General features: G+C 37.3%; 2 protein-coding genes across 2 annotated transcripts in view; one reads left to right on the top strand and one right to left on the bottom strand.

Moving 5' to 3' along the window:
- Positions 1-5,629, top strand: part of LRRC72 (leucine rich repeat containing 72) — a 37,783-nt gene extending 32,154 nt beyond the window's left edge. The window contains 4 exon segments of the mRNA XM_006191633.2: positions 1,767-1,856; positions 2,852-3,004; positions 4,435-4,462; positions 5,401-5,629. Of these exon segments, the coding sequence (XP_006191695.1) occupies positions 1,767-1,856; positions 2,852-3,004; positions 4,435-4,462; positions 5,401-5,566 (437 nt within the window). The 3' untranslated portion in view covers positions 5,567-5,629.
- A 6,927-nt stretch (positions 5,630-12,556) lies between these two features.
- Positions 12,557-16,586, bottom strand: part of ANKMY2 (ankyrin repeat and MYND domain containing 2) — a 33,214-nt gene continuing 29,184 nt past the window's right edge. The window contains exons 9-10 of the mRNA XM_006191634.3: positions 15,180-15,309; positions 12,557-13,730 (exon numbers count right to left, since the gene is read on the bottom strand). Coding sequence (XP_006191696.2) covers positions 13,546-13,730; positions 15,180-15,309 — 315 coding nt within the window. The 3' untranslated portion in view covers positions 12,557-13,545. The remainder of the gene's footprint in view (positions 13,731-15,179; positions 15,310-16,586) is intronic.

Below are 16,586 nucleotides of genomic sequence, written 5' to 3'. Positions count from 1 at the left end.
ATTCAGTAAAAACAATTGTGTTTTATTCCTATATTTTTCAAGGGTGTCCCTTTTCCTTCTCTTTCTGGCTCAAACTACAATGCATGATCCCTGTGGATCTTTTTAAATCTGTCCTTTTTACGGGCTTAATATACATCCGTTCTATTCCCTGTCCTGTAGTTATAATAATTATTTGTTACCACTTTAAATTCCTTCTCTTATAAGATTAAAATTCAAACCAGTTTTGTCACTTAAGAAATCTTGAAAAATATCCATTTCATTCTTCCTCTCATTTTCCCCAATACGGGCATATAGCCTTTCTTTTAAATTTCCTTGTTGCTCCTGGCTCTATATTTCCTTTTATGTCTTTCCTCTTAATAACCTTAATAACCTTTGTTTATTATGCACCAGGTGTCTTCCATTGCCTGCCTAAAGTTCCTCTAAAGCTTATGTTTTCCACAGGGAATATATATATATATATATATATATATATATATATTGCGATTTTATTAGCCAGAGAAGTTGGTGTTTATACAACAAATATCAAAATATTTTATTACCTGCAGAGAAAACATTCAGATGATTAACTTCTTCAGTTTTTATCTAAATAGTCTGTTGTCTTTCAAGCATGCCCCCCCATCTTCTTTATGTTGCGAATTCTTTATACATATTAATCAGTTTTTTTCTGGGTTTCTAATGCCTAATACTTTCCTGCTTTTATCAAACATCTTGTATTTTATAAATAGTCAAATGGTACAGTACTGCTAAATTTAAATGTACATTAAATGAGCCTCATTTTGTTGAAACAGAGATGTTATTGTACATACTTGAGCTCTTTCTGCTACTGCCATCTAGTGGTTCTCCTCACTAGATGGATTTTCCAGGAGTATTTTCTAGAAATTCCATGAAGGCAGAATCCAATATCTAAAGGTATCCAATGGGAAATCATAAAAGTTTTATTTTACATTGCATTGAAATAACCCTGTTTAATAGTATCTAAGGAAGGATAGGGAAAACATTTTGCCTTTTCTGTGAAAATAAACACAACTTGTAGTTGAAGATTTTTCAAAACGTATATGTCGATGCCTAAGGGACGTGATGTCAGAAGTGCCAGGAGCACTTACACAACCACATGCCTCCCACCTCTAGCCACTGTGTTAGCGAGCACGGTTCATTCCGTACCCCAGGACCTGCACATGAGGACATCCTGTGCCTGGCCAGAGGTAGACAAGACGCAAGCCCCGCATCTGCTCACCTCTGCTCCTGCTGAGATCTGAAAGCTGCTACTGGCATTTGCATTTGAACTATGCACAATGGTGTGAGGCCGAGGAAGAAAGCTGTATTAGAACAGTATACTGCATCTCTGTCGATCTCCACGCGGGCACTCCTGTGACCTTTGGGACCAGAAGAAGAGAACCAAATGAACTTTAATAAACAGCAGCATCAGGAACCCTCTAGCGCCGATAGCGAGCTCTTCCTTTCCTGATTAATTTATGGACATTTTAAAGCTGCTTATCTGTGGCACATTGGCATCAACGACATGACCTCAGCACATAGCACGGTTCCTAGTAGACATTAAGCACTCTGAAAATATCTGTTGAATGAATGAACATAACAGATAGGAAAAGCCAGGCTTCCTCTTAATAAGTAAGTTTGGTGAGGCCGTTGGTTTGGTCCGTGAAGCCGACCTTTACGTGTTCTTATGTTTTATGTTGATCCTGCAGTTTCCCATATTTTATCAAGTGATAAATGAAACTAATTTTGAAATCTGACATCTTTCTTTGTAGGTCTCTACCAAAACCCTTTGTGCCAATATAACGTGTACCGTTTATACATAATCTACCACCTTCCAGGAGTGGAGTTTCTTGACCGAAAACGTAAGGACATCTCCTTGCAAAGAACTATTCAAGAGGCAGTCTTATAACTAACTCAGTCGCTTAAAAATGCTGAATAACTCTGAAAATAATTCTCTTTGTAAATGAGTTTTTTAGTTATTTATTTTTGAAATTTTTGCTGTGTGAAATTTGTTCATAATTTAGGAATTCATGTCATTGACCACTTTATAAGAAAGGCCATCTAACTGAACATAAGGGAAGGTCTCCTTCTGGCTCTGGTTTTGACAGTAATGTGTTGTTTCTTATTTCAAAGATAAGAGAACTGAACTAAAACTCCTAAGGCCTATTTAGGTTCTAAAAGTCATATTCTTTATATATATATATATATATATATATATATATATATATATATACACATACACACACGCACACATACATACACACACACACAATTTTTATATATATATATATAAAGTTAAGTTATATATATGTACTAAAACACATAATCAATAACTTCTTTGTGAATGCATCTTTAGACATTGTAGATAAACTAGTATGTAAACTAGTATATAAGCCACAAAAAAATCAACCTCAGTGCATTACATTTTATATTTTTGAGGTCTATTTTACCCAGAAGTGCTTTATTACCTATCTGTTTAGCTTTCTACGATTTGAACGTTCTTAATAATTTACAACTGAGTAACTTTTTAATGAGGGTATGTTAAAATCTTATATTTATTCCTCTTCTTCCTCACAGCCTTGAAGAAAAGTAGGGAAATAGCATAGTTGCAATTTCAATCATCTATGGTGAAGTGTCAGAGTTTCTGGGATGCATTAGGACTGGTTTGTGGCTTGTGATGTGAAGGACATATATTGAGCACTTACGAGATTATGGTAATAACTTGGTAGACTTTTTAGAAACTAATTTTGACACATACTACAACATAGTTCAGATAAATCCACTTTTGAAAATAATTATATGTTGAATCACTCTGTATCTATTTATATGCAATAACATTACTTTTTGCATTTATCAGAAGTTACAGAAAAAGAAAGAAGATCAATGATTACGATTTTTAACCATAAAAAGGCTCATATTGTTCAATCAATAGCATTTGGAGGAAAAGTAGATGCTTCATGGGATCCTAAATCTCCATTTAAGCAAAAACCAGCCCAGAAAGTACCTTCAGGTATTTTGGGGGGAAAAAAGAAAAAGCTGAAATTAAAACTTCTCAAACTTTTGGGTAATTTGGTTATAATAATAACTTCAATTTACAATAAACTAAGTACTTATATAGTAAAATAAACATTTTCTTATTTTATTAGCCTAATTAAATATGCAACTTCCATCTTCACTTGTATATATTTAATTAAATAAGGTAATGTGATAACAATGAGATTATACATTGAAGTCCTTTACCCCAGTATCTAGCACAGCATAAAGGCCTCAGTGAATAATCTACAATTGTTATTATTACCACTGACACTGGACAATTTCACCAATTAATGCTGTAATTGTTTTTGATAATATAGAAGAATATTAAGAAGAAATAAAAATTGTCTGTGGTTCCTCCACTCAGAAATATACACTATTTGATTGTACTGTCATGCATAGTGATCATATGCAGGTATAAGTTGAATATCTTCAAATTAGAAGAAATATGTAAATGTATATATATGCACATGGGGGCTAGAAACATGTGCAGAGCTCTTAATAGTGATACTTCTGATAAGAGGAATTGGAAAGGCCAAAGGGAGATTGCACTTTTTCCTATTTTCTTGTTTATATTCATCATGAGCAAAGTACGAGCTTTTAGTAATTGAAGATGTAGGAAAAGAGTCTGGAGGGGTCAGAGAAGACATGGAAGACTTGGGTTAGTCCTGTGAAGGGAGCAATGCCACCAGCCCTCTCCTCAGGCGGAGGCTGTGTGCTCTCTGCCGCCTGTGGGTTGGCAAGAGCTCAGACTGTGAGCTTTGGTGGCCCAACAGGTGTTCGCACGTTCCACCACCAGCCTGGCACTGGGCCTTCTGGAGAGGAATGAACTAAGCAGTAATAGTCTCTAGAAGATACCGTAAGAAATCCAAGCTTTGAGGACTAGCCTTTGAGCTCCAAAGCTGGGGAAGAGGTAGATTCTTGTGATCTAGAAGTTGTTTATTCTATTTCTTTGAAGTTAATGCCAAGAATCCAAGTGGTTTAAACTGCCTTAAATATTTTTCCCTCATTTGGTCTATTAGTGCGTTTATAGATGCATGTGCCTATCTGAAAAATAAAAAGGACCTGTTTCTGCACATAAGACTCAGTATCTGAATTATAAAAATTCCAACTTGTATTCCATTGGTAACTAAATTGAGCACTTTGTTCTCAGAGTTTTGAGATGTGTATGATATTAGAGAATTTGCCTCAAAAACCTGAGACAAACTTAAGGTACAATATTTAAGAGAAAATTTCAGTTCGGGGTTAGGTATCAAGGTAATTTTGATGGATTAGACTGTTATCTGAATGATGGCTCAGAAACCAGAGAGCTGTGCTCTAGACCTTTTCCTTTACAGCATTACTCTATTGTTTTAAAATGCTGAAAAAATTTTTGGAACATACTAATTTAGAAATGTATTTTTTTAGACTTTGCATTTGCGAATAATGTAGACAGGTAAGTGATTTTTTAACTTTACTTTTATTATCAGATTATTTCATAATTGTGTTGATTCCCTAAATTATTTTCTTTTCCCAAAACATTTCAATAAGTTAAAAAAATGACTAACTCTTCAAAAGATGGGAAAAATTGCTGGGTTTCTGTGATAAATTAGTTCAAGCTGTGTATTCATATTTGACATATTTAGGTTTTTAATATTACTATTATAACCTAAAATAAATGAAGAGGTGGGGTGAGGTAGAGGGAGAAGCTGGACAAAAACATTAAAAAAGAAAAAGGCAAAAATCTTAAAAGTAAGCATAAAAAAACTTAAGAATTATTAGATATTACAAATGAAGGTCTTTACTTCTTTGTTTACTGTTCCCCTATATCTGGTCAGTGAGAGCGATTGTTAACATTTTATATTCACTGGAATTTACATTTTCAAAAGAAATAGTTCATAAAATATGAAAAGCATCCTTAAATTTATGAATATTGATGAATTTAAAAATCATTATTTTAAAATTTTGCACTTAGGGATTTCTTCTTTGGATTCAGTCTTGAAAAATATTATCTCCAAGCACATTTATAAAATATAGTATAATGTAGAGAAAAAAATCTTCCCAATAAAAGGTACATAAGATACTAATATGCATATGATAGCTATAAATACTTAAATTGTTCATTTAACACTGATTTGAAACATGAGTGCATTAACATGTGAGACCTAAGCTATAATAGCCAGTCCCAAACATGTCCACTCTATTTTTAAAATAAACAATATGTACAATAAACATAGTGTTACCTGTCCTGAAAGTCATTTGTCAGTAGGGCCCAAAAGCTATCAGTGGTACTATACTACAACTAACAGGAAAATATAGCATTGATTCATTTAAATTAAACATTCACTTTGGTCTACTTGATGTTTTCTTCTGACATAATTGCCGTTTTTGCAGAACTATTTTTGATGACCCAGAAGATGCTGTTTTTGTAAGGTCCATGAAGCGATCGGCAATGGCCATTACATTTCTGAACTGGGACACGGTTCCAACACGAGAGGAAAAATATCTCGAAGAGAAAAGCACAGAACCTGCTCAAATGCTCACAGTTACACTGAGATAACCCCTGGGGTTTCTAGAAATCACAGTGGTTTTCAGTTAATATTAAACTTTTCTGTTATTAGCATATTATATGTTTATTGTGGTATTTGAAACATTTAAATGTAAACAGAAACACCGATGAAAAAGAATTCCTACATTTTATCTTGTTTCTGTTTAAGTAGAAGATATATATAGAAATGTACACAAATCTAAAGTGTTCATCTCTACAGATTTTCAAAAAAATGAGCATGCTCAGTGTAACTGGCATCTTAGATCAAGAAACAGAACATTATCAGCTCTCTAAAAGCCTATCCTATTACTAGTCCAATTACCTGTTACTACCACCCTTCGAAAGTAATCACTGTCCTGATTTCTAAACCAGGTATTAATTATGTCTGTTTTTGAAAGGCATATAAATGGAATCATAGAAGTTGAATTTTTTTTTCTGGTTTCTTATACTCAGCATTGTAAAATTCGCCCATGTAATTGCTAATAGCAGTAATTGTTCTCATTGCTGTTTAGAATTCCATTGTGTTACTAGACCACAATTTATTTATCCAGTCTACTGTTTTTCACTCTTACCTTTGGAGGCATCTGGAAAAAGGAGGAACTGTTGATACACACATATTGATACACACAACTTGGATAAATCTCAGTGGTGGTTATGCCGAGTGAAAGAAGCCAGTCTCAAGTTTATATACTGTAAGATTTCATTTATACAACTTTCTTGAGGACAGAACTACAGGAAAAGAGGACAGATTAGTGGTTGTCAGGGCTTATGAGTTGGGGCATGGTATGGGACAGCAAGAAAGTAGTTTGTTTTTTTGGGGGGGCTGTTGGATAATGGAACTGTTGTGTACTGATTATGGTAATAGTTACATGAATCTGTACAGATACTAAAATGCAAAGAATCATACACCTATTTATAAGTCAATTTTATTTGTAGGTTTAATTTTTCAAATAAAAACTTAAAAAGTTAAAAAAAACAAAAACAAAAACAAAAACCCTGCCAGTTCTGGGTGTGGGCTTATGGTCTCTGCTTGCCCCAGCCAGAAGCATTCAGCTAGAGAAAAAGGAAGCCAGAAAAGCTTTCAGCAGTTGCCTAGTGCTGAGACAAAAAAACTGGACATGTAAGGTAACTCAGAATGCATTGCTGGTTTTTCTCAAGCTAAGCTGAAGAGCTAGATCAAAAGCTTATAAAAAGCGGGATGACACTTTCCTCTGTCTTATAGCGCCTGCACACCATCACACCATAGACACACTATAGAAGTGGGGCTGAAATCCAAGCAGAAGAGAGGTGAAAACCCTAGAGGGAGCAGTGAACTGTCACTGAGAACCTGAGATCTCCTTTCACCTGTGGGCACCTAGGATTCTGTGCTTAGCTAGAGTCTGAAAAGTCAGGTATGGTCCCTGCTCAAATACTCAGTTACACTGAGATAACCCCTGGGGCGGGGAGGTTGGGAGGGTGGGGAGGTGGTTATCCTGGTTGAAAAACATTATATTAAATGCCAGAAGGTTGCAGCTGAGGGAGAGAGTTTGGCATTGATGTAGGTTAGTGGTTGATAATCAAGGCAAAAGTGATGGCATGTGGCTTCCAAGATTAGGTCATAGAATCAAAATGTTCTCTTGCTCTCTCTCCCTATCACTTAATCTGCAGGAAGCCAGCTGCCTTGTCATGAGGACTTTTAAGCAGTCCTCTGGAGAGGTCCACGTGGTGAGGAATTGAGGCCTCTTTCCAGAAGCAAGTAAGTAACTAAGGCCTCTGCCAACAACCATGTGAATTGCAAGCCAGCCTCCAGACCCAATTAACCATCTTGCAAGCAGATCTTCCAAATCCAGTTTAAGCCTCAGATGACGGCAGCCTGGGCTGAAAGCTTCACGGCACCCTCCTGAGAAACCCTAAGCCAGAGCCACTCCGTTAAGCTGCTTCTATTTCTGGCCCAAAGAAACTGTATGAGATAATGCTTTTTGATGCTTCAAGCTGAGAAGTTTTGGGATAATTTAAAACACAGCAAAAGAAAAGTAATATAATAACCCAGCATAATCCATGGTGCTAGAAGTATTTGTTGTAAGTAAGGATGCCTTGCTAAGTCTCTGGCAAGCTCTGAGAGGAGTCAGTGCATTCTTCATGGGTCATACCATCAGCAGCTCAGAACTAGTGATCAGTCAAATAGCAGTTCTAGGCATGGCACTGCATCCATTCTAGAACTGAGAGGCTGATCACTGATCAGCAAGTAACTGACCAGAGCTACTCATCAGGGAACTGAGTGCTATCAAACTCACCAAGCAATAACGCTGGGTGGGCGTAGCAACAATCCATTTCATAATGGAAATGGTGTATTTTGGCCCAGTTTTAAGATGGCCCATAAACTGTGTAGAAGTATTAACTTTTAATTAGACCACAGTAAATTGAGGATGGGATATCATTTCCAGGTTAACCATTGAAAGAGTAGTAAAAGAAGGTATAGTCTGGTATTTCGTTTTTAATCCCACGCTCACTGAAAATGATGAAAAATTTATTCTTCTTGTGAAAATATGGCTAAAATTTTACTTAATCTCCTTTTTAGAGAACCAATGAAAATATATCTCATCTCTATGAAGAAAAAGATTTGCTATAAATGCACTCCTCAATACTGGGTATTTTTACTCAATCATGAAGGGCTACTAGTGGCCGTGGTTGAAAAACATTATATTAAATGCCATTTGGGGAAAAGCACAAAATAGAAGACATGATCCTTACTTGAGTAACCTAAAACTTTACCAAAATGGAACACACAACTGAGAGGGTGCTTTTAATTAAGTTCTTTGTTTAAACAACAGAGATCCATTCAAGCTGGCGCAAGTGAAAGCATATTTATTTCAGGATCCATCAGGTGATCTTATAACTAGGAAACAGAAAACACTAATGTATAGATTTGCAGAGGGTAGTGGCCACAAGTGGGGGCTCTGGAATCAGGCACACCTAGCTTACCTCTTCCACCTACCAGTTATGTTACTTGGACAAGTTAGTTAACCTTTAGGCTTTAATTTCCTCTTATTTAAAATAATAGTAAGTTACTTCATAAAGTCTCAAGGATTAAGTTAGATCATGTATGTAAGTGTTAGGTAGAGTGGCTCTCTCAAAGTGCTCAATATACATCAGCTACTACAGGTGACCCTTGAACACCTTGGGTTTGAAATACGCAGGTCCACTTACACACAGATGTTTTTCAATAAATGTGTACTATGGTACTACATGCCCCACAGTGGGTTGAATCCCTGGATGTGGAACTGCAAATTGGAGGGCTGACTGTGAGGTCATACTCGGATTTTGAGGAGGGTTGGCGTCCCAGAACTGTGTTGTTCAAAGACAGTTGTGCCCCTTAGAAGTATACCTGTATTATAGGCTGAATGTCTGTGTCCCCTTAGAATTTATGTCTTTAAACCCAATCCCCAGTGTGCTGGTTCTTGGAGGTAAGGCCTTTGGGAGGTAATCAGGTCATGAGGGCGGAGCTTCATGAATGGGATTAGCAGATTTATCAGAGGCCAGAAAGCTAGCTTGCCCTCTTTCTGCCACGTGAGGACACAAGGTGGCCCTCTGTAAACTACTCACCAAGAACTTGGCCACACTTGGCACCCAGATCTCGAACTTTCAGCCTCCAGAACAGTGAGAAATAAATGTTTGCAGTTTAAGTCATCCTAATCTATAGTAATTTGTTTTAGCGACCCAAACTAGGACACCTGCTCTTTTAGTCAGGGTTCTTCAGAGGAACAGAACCAACTGGGTATATGCATAGTTATAAAGAGAGCAATTTATTTCAAGGAATTACTAGTTCATGCCATCATGGGGGCTGGCAAGTCCAAAATTTGTAGAGCAGGCAGGTGCAGACTTGAAATTCAGGTATGATTTGATGTTTGTTTTGAGCCTGAAATCCACAGAGCAAGCATTTGTTTGTTGGAGCTTATTTTTGTCTGTAGTTGTTGGTGTTTCCATGTTGCTGGCTTCTTCAGCCTCAAGTCTAGAATATACAAGGCAAAAAAGAAAACCCAGAGAAAACACGAAGTGTCATTTCATTGCCTGGATCCTAAGGATCCTAGCCAATCTGCTTTCTGTTTTTATTTATGTCTAAGGTTTTTAGTTTTACTTTGTAGGTGTAATAAGAAAAAGGATGTCTACTCTATCTTCCTAGAAGCAGAAGTGTTCAGGTTTTTTTTAAATTTTATTTTTATTTTTTGAAGAGTGATTTTATTTAGGTTTTGGGGGGGGGTAATTAGATTTATTTATTTATTTAATTTTGAAGGAGGCACTGGGGATTGAACCCAGGACCTCATGCATGCTAAGCATGTGCTCTACTACATGAGCTATAACCTCCCCCCTTTTGTTTTTTAAATATAGCTGAATTTGTTCCCTTTTGTGGCTTCTGGATTTAGTATCATATTTAGGAAAGCATCCTTCATGCCAAAGGCACTAAGAATTCTTTGATGGCTTCTTCCAGAATTGATAATTCTTTTTCACATTTAAATCTTATCCATTTGGAATCATCCTGGGATTAAGCAGTTTTATATGACTTTATAAACTGGCTAGTTATACTGCCCTGAATTGGTCAATAAATCAGCTACCTGATTTATTCTACACAAATTAAGATAACCACTTAAAAAGGTGCCTTTATCAATTTATAAAACTAAAACTTTGTCCTTAAAGGACATAGAAACTAGGCTAGAGCCACCTTTTGAGGGGGAAGAAATCTCATTTATCTACTGAAGTAATTATTAGAAGGAAGAAATTTGCTTTTTACTAAATTAAGATCTTTCTTTTCATCTATGTAAATGATGCTTTAATATTATCACCGTCTACATAAACATACATTAATCACTATACAGTATCAAGCAAATATTAGTTTTTCCAAAATAAACATTGGTAAAGAGGTACAAAAATACCTTGTACTGGTAGTTTCTTTTCCAACCAAAATGGTTAACTACAGTGTAATCAAAAACCTGAACTGCCATTGTATTTTTTCTAAAAGCATATAAATGTCAAAGATTTTAATTATATGCCTTCGTTTTCCTTTTAATTTGTATTTATTTAACTTTTGAAATTTGATTCCATGTTCTCTAGTTGTCGCAAGACGTATTAATAAGAATTCTTTGTTTCTGATTTCTAGAAAGCCAAATGAGAAATTTATTTGCTCAAGTAACCAAACCCCACAAACACAGTGTAGACGATCAGAGCCCAATGGATTCGACAGTGTTCCTCCCTCTCTCTCTCCTGTATCTGCTCAGTGGATGCACTCTCTCAGGTACGTCTATGTGTGAGCTCCAGCAGCTCTGGAATAGAATCCCTGTAATTTGTCATTGTCCCCCGGGAGAAACAAACAAAAACCCTCCCTCTTTGGCCTCAGGAGTGTAAACACCTCTGGGAAGTACTCTGACTGGCCTAGCTGTGGTCAAGGAGGTATAAAACAGCAACCATAATACCACGAGACTTGGAAGACATCTAGCTCCCACTCAGGAAGGGGGCTGACTTGCTTCCGAGGCAGGGGAGATGAGATCCTGAGAAGATAAAATCACTGCAAGAATATCTACTTCAAGAATTTCTATTAAGTGTAACATCCAATAATATTAAAACTCAAGTAAACTCACATACATGATGGATGACTAAAATCAGTCATCTTTCTGAGAGCCTAGGGAAGAGCCACCACATCCTATAAAATAATGGCTTGTCTTCAGAGCTCTATTATTATGTCTGCAGAGAAACTACAGTGACTGTAATAAATTAACAGTGTACGACGTAGTAGTCAAAACTGGAGACCTCGCTGAGTTCTAGCTCTGTACTTTCGGATAAGTTAGTTGACCTCTTTAGACTTTAACCTCCTTATCTGTGCTACGGGGATAAAAATAAAGCCTGATTCATGCGGTGTTGTGAATATTGAACAAGATAACTTCAGGGATACAGTAACTTTTGGTCTTCACTATTATTATTTGATTGTTGAATCAAAAAGCAGAATCCAATTTCCTAATAAACCCACTAGCTAATTTAATATCCTATTACATCAGCTCTAAGTACAAGACATATTGGAACAGTAAGACTATAATCTTTTAGGTCCTATTTTTATTTGAGAAATTTTCTTGATGGCATATTGAAAGTAATTCAACATGGTTAAAAAAAAAAACAGATGCCCACTGTTTTGATGATGTTATAATGGAAACATCTATTTTTGGCTATGGGAGTATAATCAGACCCAACCTCATTTCTCTTAAACCCCATTTTATGACTACCCTTCACTGAAATACATCCGTGGAAATTTTGATATTGACATGGCTTATACGTGAAGTCCTCTTTGTCCAATTGGAAAGTTACTATTCATGCCAGTGGTAGCTGCGTCAGAGTTCCAGTTCATATTGGAATTCATTTCAGTGAACGGGAAAATTCCTTCTACATCACCACATCTCTTGATTTTCCTGTTCCCTTCTGTTTTTTCCACAACCCTCCATGCTGTCCAAAGACGGAGACCATGATGACAACACCGAATGATGATAACACACCCCCCCCAAAATAATTAAAAATCACGGAACTAGGTTAAAAAACATACTTGCAGGAGAGGAAGGCCAGGGAGGCCTGTTTTTCTAGTCAAAGATAAATGTTTATCAGTGTGTAGACGAGGTACTTTGATGAGTGAAGGGAAGCTTGTTGTGACTGACAAGTTCAGGTAAAATCTGCTGGATTTCTACTCACTTAACAGTAAACTTCCTCACGTGAAGCCTCCCTAGAGCAGCCCAGTACAGGGTGTGCAGCAGGTGGATGTGTTGGGGCTGGGAGAAAAGTAGCCGAGCGTAAGTTAAGAGGAAAAGCTGGAGGACAGAAGAATGTGATCCGTGAAGTGGGGTGAGAATTCTAGTCATTTTGATTTTCAGTTGTACCTGTTAAAATAATTATTACTATGTTCTCCAGTACGTGCTAAGTTTCCTAAAATTTGTTAAGTTCCCTAATATTTGCAACCCCTTGACAGCAATAAACTATGAAACAAGACACAAGTTGGTTATATTAGTAGGCACAATTTATTTTACAGTCAGCATAAGAAACTGTGCAACACAGCCCTATCTCCAGATATCACACTCCAGCTCTATTCAGACATTGCAGACACTAAAGCCTGGTGCCAGGACAAGTCTATAAATGACAGTTATAAATCAGTGTGTGGACAGGAAGAACCATATGAAAAGCTCATAGGAAGATAAAAGTGGAATATGGCACATGAATTAGTTCTACAGTAATTGTGGACACAGTCTGTTTAGCCTTTGTTTAATCAATAACTTCATGAAACATCTTTTTTAATGCACATGCTGAGATAACCGTGGCTATGCCTTAGTTCTTCCTGGGGGATCTGACATTTCTGAAGGTACAAATGCTGCAGATAAAATGTCACTGCAGGAACTACATAAAGTTCAGGCTGCTCGGGATAAATTCTGTAGAAAACTACAGCTAGCTGAACTATGGCAAAGATTCTTTAACAAGTAGTTTTTCATTTCATTGCACCTTAATACATAGAACTTCACTACTGTAGATGTTATTTATATGCATTTTATTTACATATAAGTTATGATTTTTTTAGCTTCCCATCTCTGTGGCTATAACATTTTTCTTTCCTGAAAATCTCCTCTCTTACATCTGTTCTGCTCGCCTCTTTGTTCCCTAGAGCAGTTATTTCTTCTTTAAAAGGAAATTTATTTTCCATTGAGAACAACTGCTGGGAAGCTTGCCTCAAAAAGGGGATAGAAATGTTTCCCCTATATTTTGAAAAAAAAAAAATTTTTTTTTCCCTAGGAATATCTGTCCAATTATAGAACAGAACTCAGTAGGAAATGAGGGCATAGTAGACAGAGCTTTGCTGGAAAGCATCTATTCTATGAAATGTGGAATCCTGTCACAGCGCCATGCAGGTGTCGAGGCAAGGAAGACACGGTCACACGTGTTTTCCAGCTACCTGCCACGGTGAGGCCTGTCCGCGCTGGCACGTGCTCTGCCTCTTACTCCTCAGATACCTGTGGACTGGCAGGAGCCTCCTGTAAGCCTCCCAGCCCAGCATCGCTCTGAAGAGACTCTTTGCCCCCTTCCACAGAATCTCCAGGATTGCAATCCTCCTGGTAGGCTTCCTCTTCAGCCTCTGGCTGCTCCTCATTAACACAATTCGAATTGACGTCAAGTTTGCTATCTGATAAAAAGAAAAAAAAAGTCATTTTGTTCCTACTATGTGCCAGACACTCTTCTAAGTGCTTTATGTGTATTAATTTATTTAATCCTCATCACAACCACGAGGGAGATTATTATCTCTATTATCATTGTGATCATTATTTTACAAATGGGAAAACTGAGAAGAGAGGGGTTTGGTAACTTGCGCACCGTTCATAGCCTGTAACACAACATAACTGGCATCTGAACTCAGGCCTCTGGCTGCCAAAGCCAGGCCTTGAAATCAGGATTGCTGATTGGCAAAATCTGTGTTTGAATGCAGCTATGCCACAAATGAGCCTGGTGTCCTCTGCTGGGTTCCTGCCCGAACAAGGCTGTCTCCTTATCTGTAAACTGGAGGATAATAAAGTCTGTCCTACATTTGTGGAGAATCAAGGTGTACAATAGTGTGTGGCACATGCTGATGTATAACAACCAGGAGCTCCCATTCTACTGACAATCCTGTCCTCTCACATGGCTTCTTCAGTACGTTACCAGCTGCTATTCACCACCCTCGACCCACAGGATAATAAATGTTTGGTCCAGAAAACAGGAGAAAGCATGGCAGCCAGAAAACCTGACTATTCTCTTAACAATTTATTTATACAATCTTACTTTGCTATGAATTTAGTTTTGTACAAATCATTCATTCCCACTAATGGTGTTTCTCAACCAAGTGGTAAACGGGACATGGTCCCTTGAGGAGTAGTGGGGGAAGTCTTAGTGTCAGAATCATCAAAGGCAACCAACCTTTTCAAACTATCGTTCCCCAGAATGTGTGATACATTCTCTGGGGTAAGGAGTAGGAGTGTGGGCTGTTCTCTTGTCCAATATGCATATCATTGCTGAAGCAACTCACTGTTTCTGATGAAAATGAGTCATATACTTCATGAGGGAGAGGAAAAATAATATAGAACTCACTGCCCTGACACTTGTAGAAATTTAACCCGTGCACTAGATCTGCAAGTTAATTTGTAATCTATAAGCTTACGCTGTAATTTCACCTGCAGTTTTATAATTAAGAAATTTAAGTCTTCCAACCTTAAAATCTCTGGGTAGTCATTAGGGGAAATTTAATTATTTCCTTATTCAAAGATCTTAAAATCCTTTGTGAACAAAATATAAGTAACTACTCATTAAGAGTTGCATTGTTCCAGGGCAGTCTCATGAGGCAGAAAGCAGAATGTGGAATAAACTACAAGCCTCGGAATTTTATGACTTTTGTTTTCCAGTGATATCTAGGCTGATTATACAATATCCCAGGGACTCAAAATAGGGATACATTTGAGTTTAAGTGTGATCCTTATGTTGGTTTACCCCAAGCCCCCTTGATTCCCAGAGAAGACTCATTTCCTGTGCCCCCTGTGTTAATACCATCTATCCTTCCTCTCCCCATCGACCACTTGTATGAGCTCGGTTTTTATACACTTACTGTTTTCCTTTTCACTCTTTTCTTTGGCAGCCTCCAACTGTTGCTTCTCATAAGTGTCCTTGAGATTCTTGCAGATTTTCTTATGTGCAAACCAGTGTGTTTTCTGGCAGGTCTGATCACAATATATTACCTGAAAGCAATTGTAGGTTTCTTTTCAAGATACGTAATTGCATTAATTTTCTAATTATGACATTAAACCAAGTACAGTGCTGTAAAAATGTTAAGTTTTCTATACTTTATTTTAAAACCTTGATGTATAGATATGTGTTGATTTACAGTTGTAAGTTTTAGCTTACACTTTCTAACAATAATGAATATATAATACAGGGTCTACCAAAGACGCGAACTTGTGATTTGAGACTTCTGTGTGCCAGAATTTATACAGTACAAGGACAAAGAGGATACAACTGCTGTCCCAGAGGAAGCCAAGGATGAGAAAGAGCAGGATGGGGGAGGCAGATCCCTGACAATGTGATTTATGTCCCAGTTCAGGATGTTACAGCAATGGGAGCACAGAGGAAGCAGTGACTCACTCTAAATGGAGGGACTCAGTGGACAGAGAAATGGAAAAGAGACATTCCAAGTGGACAGAATACCGTGTACAAAAATGCAGGAACAGGGAAGACGTGTTCAAGGACAGCAGTAAGTTTGTGTAAGTGGAGCTTAGATTTTTGCAGGATTATATACCAAGCACTACATAGATGGTGTTATAGATTGTATCAGTGGCCCCAGTTCTTTCACTCTTCCCTGCATCCATACCATACACTTTCCCATGTGATTTCAAAGTTCTTTTCACTGAAGGGGAAGAAAATTGACTTTAAATATGGCCACGCAACTTGTTTTGGCCAGAGGAATGAGACCGCATGGCAATTTCAAGGCAAGAGACCTCATATGTTTCTACTTGCCTACTTCTATCTCTGCCGTCACCAAGAGAACATGCTTAGCCTGGCCTGCTGTTCCAAGGAGGATGAGAAACACATGGAACAGATGTGCCCTAGCCAACCACAAACATGGGAGAAAGAAAAAAATGGTGGTGGTTTTAAAGTACTGAATTTTGGAGTGTTTTTATTTAAAGCAATAATTAACCAACATAGATGGTCTCACTTAACTCTCACAACTCCAGCCCCATTTCACACGTAAGGAAACTGAGGCTCAGAGAAGTAAGTAATTAAAGGAAATGAAACCAGACAAGTAGGTTACAGCAGAATATGATGGGTTACAGAAGAATATGCTGAAGAATTTCAACCTTAAAAACAACAGAAAATTAACATCATCTATAAAGCGAATGTACAGATACTTGCATATGAGTAATATTTGTGAGAATATATGTGAGAAGAATCCATTCAGATATGCCCTTTATAAAGATAATTCTGGCAGAAATGGATAGGACTCCAAAAGCTTAAAGAT

This window comes from Camelus ferus, chromosome 7 (assembly GCF_009834535.1).
Source record: "Camelus ferus isolate YT-003-E chromosome 7, BCGSAC_Cfer_1.0, whole genome shotgun sequence".
NCBI classification, from domain to species: Eukaryota; Metazoa; Chordata; class Mammalia; order Artiodactyla; family Camelidae; genus Camelus; species Camelus ferus.
This window is presented reverse-complemented; position numbering and strand designations above follow the sequence as displayed.